Genomic DNA, 14,084 nt, shown 5'->3' with positions numbered 1-14,084 from the left:
ATTTTTTTAATTGTTTTTTATGCATTTCAGGATTTTTTTTTTTTGCTTTTTTTTTTTTTAATCTTTTAGCATATTTTTTGTTTAATTTACTTTATTAATGTTTAATTTTTTTTATTTAGTTATTAAATTTTCACAAACAGTGATTTTTTTTTGATGTGGTCAACCTGGTTTGACAAGTTAACTTAGAATTTTTTTTTGCTTTTTTTTATCGTTTTAATTATTATTTTTTGTTTAGTTTAGTAATATTAAATTTCCTGGGTTTCACGGGTGTTAGTTCGACCGTCAATTTTTTTTTTTTTCATAATTTTTTTTTTGTTAATTTAGTTTGTTAATGTTAATTTTTTTTATTTAGTTATCAGACTTTCATGACACAGATCCTGAGATCATGATTTGACGAGTTAACCCAGATTTAGTTCAATTTGTTAATATTCACTTTTTTTTTTTATTTAGTTATTAGACATTCATGACAAGGATCCCTTAACCTGGTTTGACAGGTTAACTTGGTTTGACGAGTTAACCTGAATTTTTTTTTTTTGCTTTTTTTTTTTTTTTTTCGTTTAGCTTAGTTTGTTAATGTTAAATTTATTTATTTTTTTTTTTACTTCATAGATCTATGTAGTTCTCGGCTGCTGCTTTAGTTTTTCTTTTTTATGTTTTTGACTATGGACTGCATAGTGCAGTCCACAATGTAAAGGCTGATGCCTTTTGTTTTTCTTTTTAATTAATTTAATTTAAATTGTTAATGTTAAATTTTTTTTTTATTTAGTTATCAAACTTTCATGGCACGGATTCATGAGTTAACCTGGTTTGACGAGTGAAAATTCGGGTTAACCCATTATTATTATTTTTCTATTTAGTTATCAAACTCTTACGATGCGAATCTAAGGTTTGACGGGTTAACCTGGTTTGAAAGGTTAACCCAGTTAATTCATATTTTTTTTCTTTTTTTCATTAGTTTTTTTTCGTTTATCATACGACCTTGCAACCAGACTCACAATGCTATTGGATCTGGTATTGCAGTCAAACCCACTTAAATTATGGGTTATGCTTATTAATATTATAAATGTTATTATTGGGTTAGACGTTGCGACCAAACCTAAAACTCTTGGTATAATTTTATAAAAAGACTTAACACTTTTAAATCTTAATTTTTTTTTTAAAATGTAAAACATAATGAAGTCATTTAACTAGTAAAAAAGAAAGATGATCAGTGTTGGAGCAGTTGAAGAAAAGCTATGGCTGAGCTTATTTATTATCGGTCAGGTATTTCAGAAAAACACTTAATCTCTCTCTCTCTCACTAATCATTATTACTAGATTGCCAACAAATTAACACAAATCACACCACATTCTAAGTTAGTTATAGTTATTTTAAGCTGTTATACAATAAATACAGAACCAGTGAAAATTAATGAGGGCTTTGTGACTTTGCATAAAAAAATTAAAGAGAGAAATCCCCGACGGGTCGGTCTCTAGCTATGCTAATTGCTAGGTTGGTCTATGGGCACTAACAAATAAACATGCGAGTAAATAATTTTGTTAGTTTAAAAAATCCAATCTTTTTTTTAAACACAATTTGCATTTCACGCAAGTGCTCTGTTTTTAGAGCTTAAAATTTTTCTACTCTCTCCACAAAACCATTACATTCTCATTCCCAGCAAGCAACACACAAGGGGCGAGGGCGGCGCCCTGCCTCGACCATAGATAAGCATCATAAGCTGCGAAAAGTTTTAATTCTCTACGAACTCAAATTAATGTACAATTCAAACGTATGTTACAAACCTTTTGCCTACAGTTCCAAATTCTAAACAACAGATTAACTACTGGGTCAGAAAGCACACGATTGTACAGAACTCGAGCAAACCGCAATGCAATATTCTAGCTCGTTGATTACATCACTGCATCTCATTCCGATTTCCTCTTTGATTCACAAACATTTGGTTAAAATTTCGCAGCCTTAAATGGAGAACAAAACTGTGTATGATGAATATGCTAAACAGGATCGAAAATTTGCGTAATCACCCCCCTCGAAGTAACTTTACAAGTCTTCATGCATAATCCCGCACAGCTTCGCAACCATGACTTCCACCTAGAAGGGTATTAATTAATCTTGGGTTTTGGTCGTCTAGGCTTCAGAACCATATACAGAACACCAAGAACAACCAAGAAAGCAGGGACTGTTGTCAAATCAATCACCAAATGTACTTTTCTCTCTCTCATGCAGTGAATTGGGTGAAGAACGGCTATAGTCGCATTCACTTGATTAGCAAACCTGCAAGAAAAATGTGGTTTCTAAGTCATAAACTAGCCAGAAATATCAGCCATTTCCTCAGTTCCAGCCATGCACATCGAAACAAACAGAAAAGGCATAAGTAACATAATGTTTGACATCCTCGAGGCTTTCATTCACCAACAAATCTGAAACAGATGTAAAAGGACATTTCTATACGATAAATGAAAAACAAATTCAAATAATTAAAATGCAAGCAGGTGAAACTGCCAGAATTATGCCCAGTCATCAAAATGGATCAGCAGCCAACAGAAGCTTTCCAGCTAAATTTATGTTTCATTAGTGTACCTACCACACTTGTTCGTGAATAGATTCAGTAGGGAAAGGAAATAGAAAAAGGTCACGAGTGTCTAACCTTTCAGATGCATCCTCTAAAGTATAAAGAAGTCTCATTGCATCCATGTAACGCAGCTCTCCATGAATAGTTGAAATCTGAAAGACAGCAAAATATATTACATAAGTCAAGCAGGTTCTTCAAAATATTAGACTTGAACAGGAATATAGTTCAGTGAAGAGGTTAAAGAACAAGCATGCTTACCCTTCTCCAAAGGCTAACAACATAATTATACTTGTTCACAAGTTCTCGCTCCTCAGACTGAAACATTTTGAAGGTCTTTTCAGCTGGTTTTTGTCAAGTCCTTATCCAAAGACAAATAACAATCACAGGCCTAAAAATACAGATGCATCTTTCAAGATTTTTTTTTTTTTTTTGTTAAACATCAACTGCAAGAATATTTGAACTGTCAGATCATGACAGCCTTGGTAGGTTCTATTGCAATTCACAGACAGAGTAAAGGTGGAATCTTGTTCTATTTAAACAAAAGGAAACCAGAAGCACTGGGTTATGAATTTCAATTTTTTTAATTGATTGCATACCCTGAGCATTCCAATTCCGTACTGTCCAGGTGGAACTTCTTTAGCTTAAGGTTATAGCAGGAACAATATGAAAGTGCAGATTGGATAGCAATGGATACCAGATGAACATGTGTAGGCAAATAAGTTGGGACTCCAATCAAAGTTAAGAAAATAAAAGGTAAAAACCTTGCAAGATTTATAGAATGGTAGGAATCACAGATATTCAACTGGAACTACACAACAAGGCAAGGATACATGTATGTTCCATGAGTAGACGACGAATGGCTGCATTGACCAGTTGTATTGACTCTTCAAGCGCTGTGATGATGTAGCTCCGAGCAATTGTATCAGACTGAAATTGTGACATATGCCAACCTCTGGAAGTGATTGAAAAAGGATTGCATCCCACTGACCATACCCAATCCTGTCACATTGCACGCAACATTAGCCATTCAATTAGTGTGGCAGGAGATGCAAGCTCATCTACAGAATCAGCAATAAGAAAAGGACGAGGAATCTGAAGCACACAAGTATGTGTGCATGTGCGTGTGAAAAACACATGACACAAAATGTTCAGTTCCAGAAAAACATCCAAGTGAAGATGGTATTCAACCATTCACAAGACACATGACTTGCTAGTTGGATCTCCTGATAGAACTTCAATTCTTTGACAATTAGAATACATGACCATTTTGGTGCAATGAGATAGTCTTGAGCTTACATCTTAAGTATGTAGGTTTGAATTTTCAAAGCAATCACGTCATGCAAAAACACTAAGGATCAGACTGTCTCCAAATTCTCCCTCTCAAAAGCCCATTTTCTGTCTATGGTCAGTTTCTCCCAGTGACAATTAGGATAAAATGAGTACAAGATACCATCATTAAGAAAGTTCAGGGCCAATTAAATTGGTGTTTCAGAGGCCAAACAGAAATTAGTACTGAATGTGTGCGTGTACAAGCATATTTATATATAATGCATATATCAGCCTGAGAAAATTTTGAAAGGAGTATATCAATGAAGGGCAGTGAACTAATTTTAACTCTTCTTTGGCATGTATTATGTTGCCATATTATTGTTCAAGAAAATCAACATAATTCCAACACTAACTTCCCAGTTTTTTAAGTTTAATGTCTCTGAGACTCAAACCTCAGAGGAGTGTACAAACTATCATGCGATCTATAACCTTTGAGGGGGTAAAGGATTGATAAGCCACAATAAACCTCTCACATAATTCTATCACCAGTAACTGAAAAGTGCATTACTACACATCTAATCATATGTTTACTGGAGTTCTATCATGTTATCAGGCAGAACTGCACAGAGTGATAACCTCTACATTGTAAAAAGTACCTCAATTGCAGTTTCATGGGCATGGCTGTAGACAAGATGAGGTGGAAGTAAACCAGCCAGATGTTCGGAGACAGAAGCCAATGCAGCTTTTACAGGGCTCCTGGATGATGGGGGAAGGGGAGAATATAACAATAGATGTGAGTTAGACTCTAGATTTCAGTGGAAAAAAAAAAAGCATACCTCAGGATCCAGAGTGGATTAGGATAAAGATTTCATGCTTTTGCACTTTCATAATTAAGGTAAATTTTCCAAGAAATTGGTTTCCATTTTCATTTTTTCCTTCCATCGTTCCTTATATATTTTTTTTGAAGTACTAAAATTTACTCAAACTAGAATAGCATGAATGGGCAGCCGCTGCAATATTACAGAAGTTTCCCTAGGAGAAAGAAAATCTAAAATTAAATGAAAATGAAAAATCATGCAAAAGTAGAAGATGCTAGGAAATTGTAAAGAGAGTGAAAGGGGGGAAGAGCATATAACAGGGACAAAAGGTCAAGAACTGGAGCAATTTAAAAAAAAAAAGGAGAGGGAGGGAGGGGGGGGGGGAGATCAGAAACTATGCATCAGAAGCAGCAAACCCTCAGGCAATTCCATCTGCTTCTTCTGGAAATTATCTAACTACTGAACTAAATATCAACAGTTGACAATAAGCCATTAATAAAATCAAAATGAATGGTCATATTTCCAACCTCAAATCCCACAAAACTGATTGCCCATTACACTGCAGATGGCTTTCCCAAGATGATGGTTCTGACTGGACCACAATAACCATGTCAGAAAGAGCCTTTGCCTGATAATGCTTGTCAACTAATAGTGGCTCGCCATAAATGAACCAAAAGATAGGAACTTCAAGTGTGGACCTACTACGGGCATGTGCTCCTACATTATTTAAAGAAAATGAAAACATTAGCCTGGCATATGTCAGTGATGAGAAATAAAAACAAAATGTATTTAGAGGATGTAGGTTATGATAGTTATCACATATACCAGAGGCAAATGGTAAAAATTGGAAAAAAAATAATGACATATACAACTTTAGTGAGCATGGACCACGGGTCACTGGATTGAAAGGCTACAGAAAATTGACAGAGGCTACTATGTGCATCTAACTAACCTGATTTACTTACAAAAGAATCATCTTACTAATCTGTCTTCCAAGACAGGCACATGAGCAGCTCTCTGACAAACAGAGATTGTTGCACACAAATTCGTCTTCATCAACACTAGTACAGGTGAAACATTGGAGGACCCAGAAAGAAGCGCAACACTCTATGCATATGTTAATATATCAACAATAGCCTCGGCCTCTTAAATGTGAAAACCCATACTTCTTCACCTATCAATTGTCTACCCATCTACTGAATTATAGTAATTTAACAAATGCACTGGTATCTACTCATGTATATGATCTCACATAAATAGAAAGAGAATACAGGTTAACCAAAAGGAAAAGGTTATGGTGACTACTCAAAAAAAGGATAGGGTTTTAAACATAGCTGACACAAATACTACAGGATCACTTGCACTGGGGACAGAAATAATATGTCCAACATTACAAGTATCATTAACATGCAAGTCCCAGAACAAGTACATTGTTTTCAAAATTATAGGAAAAAAAACTGTCATAACAAGCCAGAAGAAAAGAAGAGCTAGAAATGTAAGCTCATAGATGACCTTTGAGAGAACCATGGTCATGGAGCTGCCTCTGTAACTGATGCTGGAGAATGGAGGAATCAAGATAGGAACGAGTGGTTTTCCTATATGTTCCATTAACAAGCAATAATGGGACAGCTGCTGCTCGCCGAGCCACTGAAAAGGCCATTGCTAATGCAGGTTCCTCTGACAGCACTACCCTATATGCAATTTGGAAAATAAGTAAGTTGAAAGGAAGACAGGCCTGACAATCTAAGAGTGTTTTTTTTTTTTTTATCAAAATGAGGCTCTTATTTAACTTTAATAGAATAAGGTACTTCATGCCATGTAAGCTCTAAAAGGTATTTTATGCCATAGAGACTTCATTGCATACTTTTGTCACTTTCTATTTTTATAAATTATTAGCCACATAAAAATAGAGAAGCAGTCATGATCTCTCTCCCTCTCATATCATTTTGTTTGCACTTGATGCATGTCATCATGTCAATTAAATTTTCTATATTTCTAATTCCAAGTGTCTAATTATTATTAATAAAAACAATTAAAAGTAAACCCCAAGTTTTTCTTATCTAAATACTAGGATTTTTGTTTCTGAGACCTTTGAAAATCATTAAAACATGTGTAATTCATCAGTAATTGGAGAGACTAGAAGGAGTAACTTGAAGGAAGATTGAGCAATCCATTAACAAAAAATTAAAATACTTATAGAGTGTTGAGGATTACTAAAGCTAAGACTTAAGGATGTCTATGGCCTACTGTAAGAGAAAACATTCAAATCCATTTAAAACTCTTGTGAAATTCATCCAGCCAATCACCAACAGTAGGGGGGAGATGAACATGGAGAAGAATAATATCAAATAATCATGCTTGGTAAACTAAGAAGGACCAAGTTCACCGTGATCTTTGTTCCCGTAAAACTTACATGGGAAAAAATGCATTTAATTAGAAGACAGAGGATCAAACGATTTAGGGTAAAATACAGGTAAGAAAAGAAGGTCATGAGACATATAGAAGAGGTGGCAGCACCTTCACCTAGATTTTCTAGGTAATAATCTCTTAAAAAAATTTTTTTAAAAAAAATAACAACTGAGGTGTCGATATACATGCAGGACAAAGACTACTTGGCATAAAATACCCTATTCTAGTAAATAAGATTAAAAAGTACCCTGCAGTGGGAATAAGTTTTAGAGATGCCTTCTTAGGAAAACAAACTCTGACAACAAACCATGACTATATAAGCAGGGACCAACTGTTGATATACAAAGTTGTTCATGAATTAAATGAATCATACAAAAGATACTAGTAACAGAAGACAGAGATATCTTAATCTATCCAGTGACTAATGAACAAAGGACTTACTGGGACAAAATTTCAAAAATAAAACAATGGAGAAAACATACAGGTTCTCACTGAACATAGCCTTTTGTGATGATACAAGTAAGGAGGATAGCCCATTCTTTAAAGCCTCAAGATTAACAGGTAGATGTTTAACATTCCTAACTTTCTGCATGAACAAAGTAGGGGTTAGAGCAAATTACAATTTTCATAAAAGCTCCTTTAAGAGTATAGTAGACAGAACATACTTCATGTGTGACGAAAAACAACTGAAAGGATATCTTCTCGTAATAGTGGAATGCTCCATCAGATAGTGAAGGTGAGATTACGTGTCTCATAGACCCCCAAAGGGTTGCACCTAAATGTGCAAGAAAGGTATCCCTTGCAACTGTGTAGTTTCGAAACTCCTGCTGGAAAGATAAGTCTCCAACTCAAAGGCAAGATTAAATATTGAGCAACTATGTACAAATAATAAAAAGGGATGTGCTAAAAGATCATTCACATGAACCTTCTATCTAATGAACCCATACAACCATCTATTACTCTTAAAATCCTAAGAATAATTCTTCCAACCAAATACACAAGTTTTTTCCTCTCATTATATGGATTTTTAACAAATCAAAAGGAAAAAGACAGCATAATAATCCTTGTCAAACGACCGAATGGTATACCTCATGGGTATCACTGAAAAGATTCCAACTCTCCATTCGTTTTAATGCCTCTAAGGCCTTCTTCTTATGACTTTCATCATGCTCTTCACGGTCAAGAGACTGGAGCTCATTTTTCAAATCCCGCATTCTCTCATCAAGCTCTGTAACCATATATATTACAGTTATGCTAAATTCACAAAAACAAAAAAAAAACAAAAATTCACACAAGATACTGCAAAAGTAAGACATCATTATGATTTTTTTTTTTTTTTTTTGAAAAAAAAATTAAAAAAAAAACACCCATCAAGTTATATGCGAACCATAGAACCCATGCAGCCCAAACAAGCAAGATTAAAGAATACTACCTTCACAAAGAGCTAGCTTAACTCTCCTTCCTTTGCAATGCTTGAAAGCAAAAAGCTCATAAATATCAATCTCAGCCAAAAGAATATCGATGGCTTGATGATCCTTCTGTGAGATTTGCAGAATCAATTAAAACAGGAAATCTAGAGAACCTTACAGCACTTCATCTAGCTTAACCAAGTCATATAATTTCATCTCAGAACCCAGTCAAATATCATCATCTAGCCAACTGTAATATTAAGATTAGTTCTTGTGCTCATGCTTCAGTTTCACAGGGAACAGGCTGATCATTTGAAGGAAAGAAAAGTAAGTTCTTAAAGGAAAATGTGTGTTCCTGTAATGACGCTAATGGATCAATCCCTGTCAAAGTCATGAGCAATTTTTACACTATTGGCAATGGACAAACTTGCATATCTGACCCACTTAATCCAGTGCACAGTAGACTAAATAAGCAGGCAGAACACAGGGAACCCATGGAGTAGACACTAGCTATTGTTTAAATTATACGATAACTAGCTATTGACCTACACAAGAAGATGAAGATTTTCTAGATAGAGGTAAATGGATATCCAACACTCAACTTGCTGGTCACCGCAGACTTGCATTTGTAACCCTTTTATCAAATAATCAATACTTATCTTGGATACCTTGGAATAGGTAACCAACATTTTAAAATCAAACCAAAATTGAAAGTCTCTTTCAGGGCCCTAGATTTGTGGCACCACCTATCTCTCTAAGGCTGTAAGTCTTCTCCATTGGGATAGTTGGCCAACTCTTGGTTCTCAGAAAGCAAAGGTTCTCTTAAGATAAACATATCACACCATCTTTAAGAGCTGGGAGGTGCCAAGACAAAAGCCTAGATTTCAATATCTATCCATAAGACAGCCTAGGTAATGATCCCAACAAAAAGAATCCATCATTAGTCTTAGAAGTCAAAATAGGTTAATATTAATATGAATCCTATCACCATGGTGTAACCATGCAGCAATTTTTGTTTAGCATAAAATATATGAAAGGAATTGACATGGTGAATCACTACTTGTTTGATTACTTGTACATACATCACCAAGTACTGAAAACTTTTCCTGAATTGCTTCTTGCAAGCGCTCTTCAGCTTCATCTTCTGAAATCTCTGGATGCCAAAAAAGGAGCATGTTATTCGTTGAAAAGCTGGAAAAAACTGGTATAGATGCTGATTGATGCTTGATTGAACAATAAAGCAAAGTTTCCATGAAAGTGAAATACAAAGAGTTGATAGTTGGCATTTATAAATTAGAATAGTGTTGCATTGTTTCTAATTTGTCAAAATAACTGGTCATTGGATCCATAAAATCATGAATGAACTATTTTGACCACTTCAATGAAGAAGACAAGCAAGGGAGCACATATCAAAGCAATCAAATTCCAAAAAGGGCCTGTCCAGTTCTGCAGAAGGTGGAATAAAAGCACCTCAAAAAGAAATGAAAGAAGCAAAGCATCCTAAACCACAATGTATCTACCACAGCAACCATCATATACATTCAATCCAGAAAGCTTATATTACATGGCTTAAAAGTTGGTTAAATACAAATAATAGTGTAAATGCAACAAACAAGAAATAAAATTTAAAATAAAATAAAAAAGTTTCAGTGGAATAGTAATCAACAGTACCAGCAACTGCACCAATAGTTTTCTGCACATTTGGCAAACTACGCTCTGTGCGCACACCTTCTCCACCAACAGCAGGACCCCACGAGAAGGGGCCAGCAGTTAAATCAATAAAGGCCCACCTGATGCAAAATATGCCACTAGTTGAGTATCCACATAGCGTGTGTGTGTGTACAAGAGAGGTGGGAGGATGACGAAGAAAATGATACCTGTCCCTTCCGATCCATGTATCTGTAAGACACTCTGCAGGAAAATCACTGAAGCCCCCAGATTTTAACTCTTTTTCAAGAAGAAGCTTCATATCTTCATTCTTCCCTTTCAATAACTTGGTATAGACAGAAACCAAAAGTCTCAATAAAAGAATCAATAAAAGTTGCAAATCTATAATCTCATTTGGCAACAATTTAAAGGATAGCGAGAAAGAGAGATAGAACATACTTGTACGACTTTATTCTGAATGATGTCAGAAGTGTCCTTCCCTTGATATAACTTCTCAGCATTGTTCAATGCATCCAGGCAGATATTATACCATTCCACCTTAAATATAGAAATAATTATTACATCTTCCATAGACATATTGCAATATGATACACCAGTTTAAGTATCTTTCTGTTTGAAGGATAAAATTGAACAGTTTTAGGATTTAAGCTATAGAAAGTATTAACTGTATGAGTTTCTTCAGTTATCGTCCAGGTAAATGCGGTCATAGGATGCTTTTCATACAGAGGTCTCTTAATCTTATCAAGTGCTGCAAAATGTTTCCAGAACATTAACTTTTGAAAGGAACATTATAATATAAATAAAAAGCCTCCACAACATTTATAAATGGAAATGAAATGGAGAAGATGATAGTTTCATACCAAGAACACTTTCTGAAACGCCTCCAGACTGAAGAATTTTTGTTTGCAAGCTCTTATTCTAAACAATACAAATAAACAAAAAAATAAATTCTGGATCTGGTCTATAAATATCATATTAGCACCAAAAGGGAACAAGGATATCAAATATTTTTCCCAAGAACTAATTGAATGAGGGATTGCCTAGGATTCTCATTGTAGCCAAAATTATTGAAAATCATAACAGAATGTGCAAATAATTATCATGCTTGAAGAATGCAACAGATATATAAAGGAAAGAAGAAGCTAAAAGAATACCTCTTTTAGAAATGTTATTTCTGACTCAGACAAACCTCTCCTGCCATATCAAAATAAATTTCAAAACATAATATGACAAATCTAAGATACACTACATTATAAAATGCAACACAGATCACAGAATCAGTCTCAGTTCAAAAATGAACAGTTAGATAATTCAGAGGTTTGAAAAAAAAGGCAATAGATAAGATTCAAGCCAGCCATTCGATGCAGCTCATGTTCAGGGATGTATCATGTTGAGTGTTCTTATGTTCTAAAATTGTGCACGAAATGATAAAAGGAAGCAGGGACATCCTAAAAAAAATACAAACCTGTAGCCATATTTAGCCCTCTTTAGGTCATGCTTGGGATTCAAAATGAAAACGTTATATGCATTGTCAAGTTGAAGATAATCAACAAGACTAGTGAAAAGAGCATCCATCACGTCCATATCTACTTGCCACAGGACATCCTTGTTATCACTGTCATGGTGGATGAGCCACAGTTAACAAAGGAAGAGAGTGAATAAGGAGAGTGAGAGCAAGAGAAGGAAACAAATCAGGCATAAATGAATGGTGACGGACAAGTGTTCAGTGAACATCCACAGAAAAGAATCTCCAGAGAAAGAACATGATCTGCAGGAAGAATCCCTTGAGAAAGAAAACAATCTTTCTCTCCTTTCCAGAAATATGTTACTTTAGCACAGAGAATTAAGGTTCGTGACAGAAAAAATAATTTGGGGCTGACATCACATTCCTCCCAGCCTCATTCACTCATTGGAATACTAGGTGTGCAACAGCGTCTAAAAGACAAGATCAAAGCAGAATATGTGCAACTATAATACTATAAAACATCAATTTACATGTCTAAATAACTTGAACTTGACAGGTATCCTAACCCGCATGTGCAGATATATCAAGACCACTCTCCTCGAGCAATCAACTTCCATTCAAGCATTAAAATATTTCCTCCAAAGTTCACATGATAACAATTCTTTTGACCAACAAAACAAAACATTAAAAAGAATAATATTTTCTCACTGTCCATTTCGCTACAAATATTGTCACTCATAACAAGAAATTAACTTGTTGACCACAAGTTTATTACAACTGACAGTGGCCATGAAGCATGTGCAAGGTGAAATTGGCTAATCCTAGTTATTAGTTATAACAAGAACTAAGATAAGGAAGTAAATTGGGATTTCAACATACAGAAAGGGGAGGGGGGGGGGGGGGCAGATCACCTGTTATCAGACACATCATCCTTGCGAGCCAAAAGATTGATGGCATGCTCAAAGATATAAGTAACCTTTTCACCCATTTGAATAGCATGAACAGAAAAACTGCACAAGCAAGTTAATTATAATGACATGAGCAGAAATTCAAAACTACTCAGAGCAACTAATACCATTGCATCTTTAAATCAACAATCAATTTTAAAGGAAAGAAATATGCACACTACATGGAACCATTACTTGTAATTTATGTGACTGACTAAGGGAAGATGGTGATGTTGCTCTTTGTCTACATGAATTTTGTAAAATGGGGTGAGAACTTCTCCAATTTTTGGTATGCGTGTATGTTCAAAGATGTGATCAATTTTTGTGAACCAACGCTCGATTTCTTCTGAATGAAGCTTGAATGCTATACATGGGCACACAGATGAAAGAAGAAGAACAGGATTAAGGCAGTGAACAAAAAATAAATACAATTACTACTTAAGAAAAAAAACGATAGCCAATGAGATTATATAGACCTTGGTTCCCTTTTCCTTCGAAGCCTATGAAAATGAAATTTACAGGAACTGGAAGGTACATGGAATCCACTTCTTGGAGCTTAAGATAACTTGCAATGTTACCTGAAATATTATAATCACGAAAAAGCATTCAAGGACCTTCACTAGTTAGCAAGCCTAAGCAGAAATTACAGTTACCAGCACGTATAGATAAACAAAAAATCAATAAGATGCGAGGAAGGAACGATGAATTACCCGCTTCGGTGAAATTGATAGGTCCCTTTTTGGCAGGGCTAGAAGATTCCAAATCATCGAAATCTGCTTTCAACAATCAAATGATAAATAAATAGCTACTCACTCCTCAGTTAATTGGATATACGTGTACTTCGAAAGGAAAATGTAAAAACAAGAGAGAGACATACCGCCACTGTGAATAACAGATTCACTCCAAAACCTACTCTTCTCTTTGAGATTAAATAAAGAAAACACCGATGATAATGAAGACTTGCCCGTTTTGCGACTTCCAGAAGGAGACCCATTTGACCCCGTAGCTAGCAGCTGATAATAACATTTTTATCAATCAATAATTTAGTCAATAATAAATAAAATAACAAAAAATTCAAAAGCAACATTCACAAAATTCTTAATAACAGAGCAGAATTATGCATCGTTTTTTAATCCCTAATAATTATTATTGTTATTCACTGGAATTTCCAAAACCCCAATTCTAGTATTGTATTGAAAAAAAATAGAAGAATTGAGAATTATGCAAGAAAAGAAAAGAAATTACCAGTGTCAAAAAGGCGGAGATGACAATAATAAATCTAAGAGAATCTGTTGATAGATCGCCGGCCATCTCCGTTCGAATCTCTCTACTACCACTACCTCCAGAGAGCAATACGTGCTCTTGCTCTTGCTCTTGCTCTCCTCGCTACTCGTTCCTTAATATTACTGTGCATTGCGTTATTAAAATATTTTTGAAAAACATTTTTTAAAAAAATTTATATTTTATATTATAAATTAATAATTTTTTATATTTTTAAATATTTTAATATTAATTTTAAAAATAATTTTT

The 14,084-nt window shown here is 34.7% G+C and overlaps 1 protein-coding gene across 2 annotated transcripts; it reads right to left on the bottom strand.

The window, feature by feature from the left end:
* Window positions 1-1,715: 1,715 nt before the first annotated feature.
* Window positions 1,716-13,967, bottom strand: LOC118053428 (uncharacterized). 2 transcript variants are annotated; one of them, XM_035064679.2, is made up of 25 exons: window positions 13,800-13,967; window positions 13,432-13,567; window positions 13,265-13,327; window positions 13,031-13,132; window positions 12,750-12,918; window positions 12,519-12,617; window positions 11,608-11,757; window positions 11,297-11,336; window positions 11,003-11,060; window positions 10,808-10,890; window positions 10,581-10,679; window positions 10,352-10,467; window positions 10,146-10,264; window positions 9,557-9,627; window positions 8,498-8,603; window positions 8,154-8,293; window positions 7,731-7,892; window positions 7,548-7,651; window positions 6,169-6,347; window positions 5,184-5,373; window positions 4,495-4,594; window positions 3,400-3,568; window positions 2,828-2,910; window positions 2,645-2,721; window positions 1,716-2,271 (listed from the first exon to the last, which is right to left on the bottom strand). In XM_035064679.2, the coding sequence occupies exons 1-25, from the start codon at window positions 13,863-13,865 to the stop codon at window positions 2,100-2,102; spliced, it is 2,853 nt and encodes a 950-aa protein (XP_034920570.1). In that variant the 5' UTR covers window positions 13,866-13,967; the 3' UTR covers window positions 1,716-2,099. The 2 variants fall into 2 exon arrangements, with proteins under 2 accessions (XP_034920570.1, XP_034920572.1); XM_035064681.2 differs by having other exon boundaries at window positions 7,731-7,889.
* Window positions 13,968-14,084: the final 117 nt, after the last annotated feature.

The sequence above is a fragment of the Populus alba genome, chromosome 6 (genome assembly GCF_005239225.2).
Source record: "Populus alba chromosome 6, ASM523922v2, whole genome shotgun sequence".
Classification (NCBI taxonomy): domain Eukaryota; kingdom Viridiplantae; phylum Streptophyta; class Magnoliopsida; order Malpighiales; family Salicaceae; genus Populus; species Populus alba.
The sequence above is the reverse complement of the archived record's forward strand: the minus strand, read 5'-3'. Positions and strand labels throughout refer to the sequence as shown.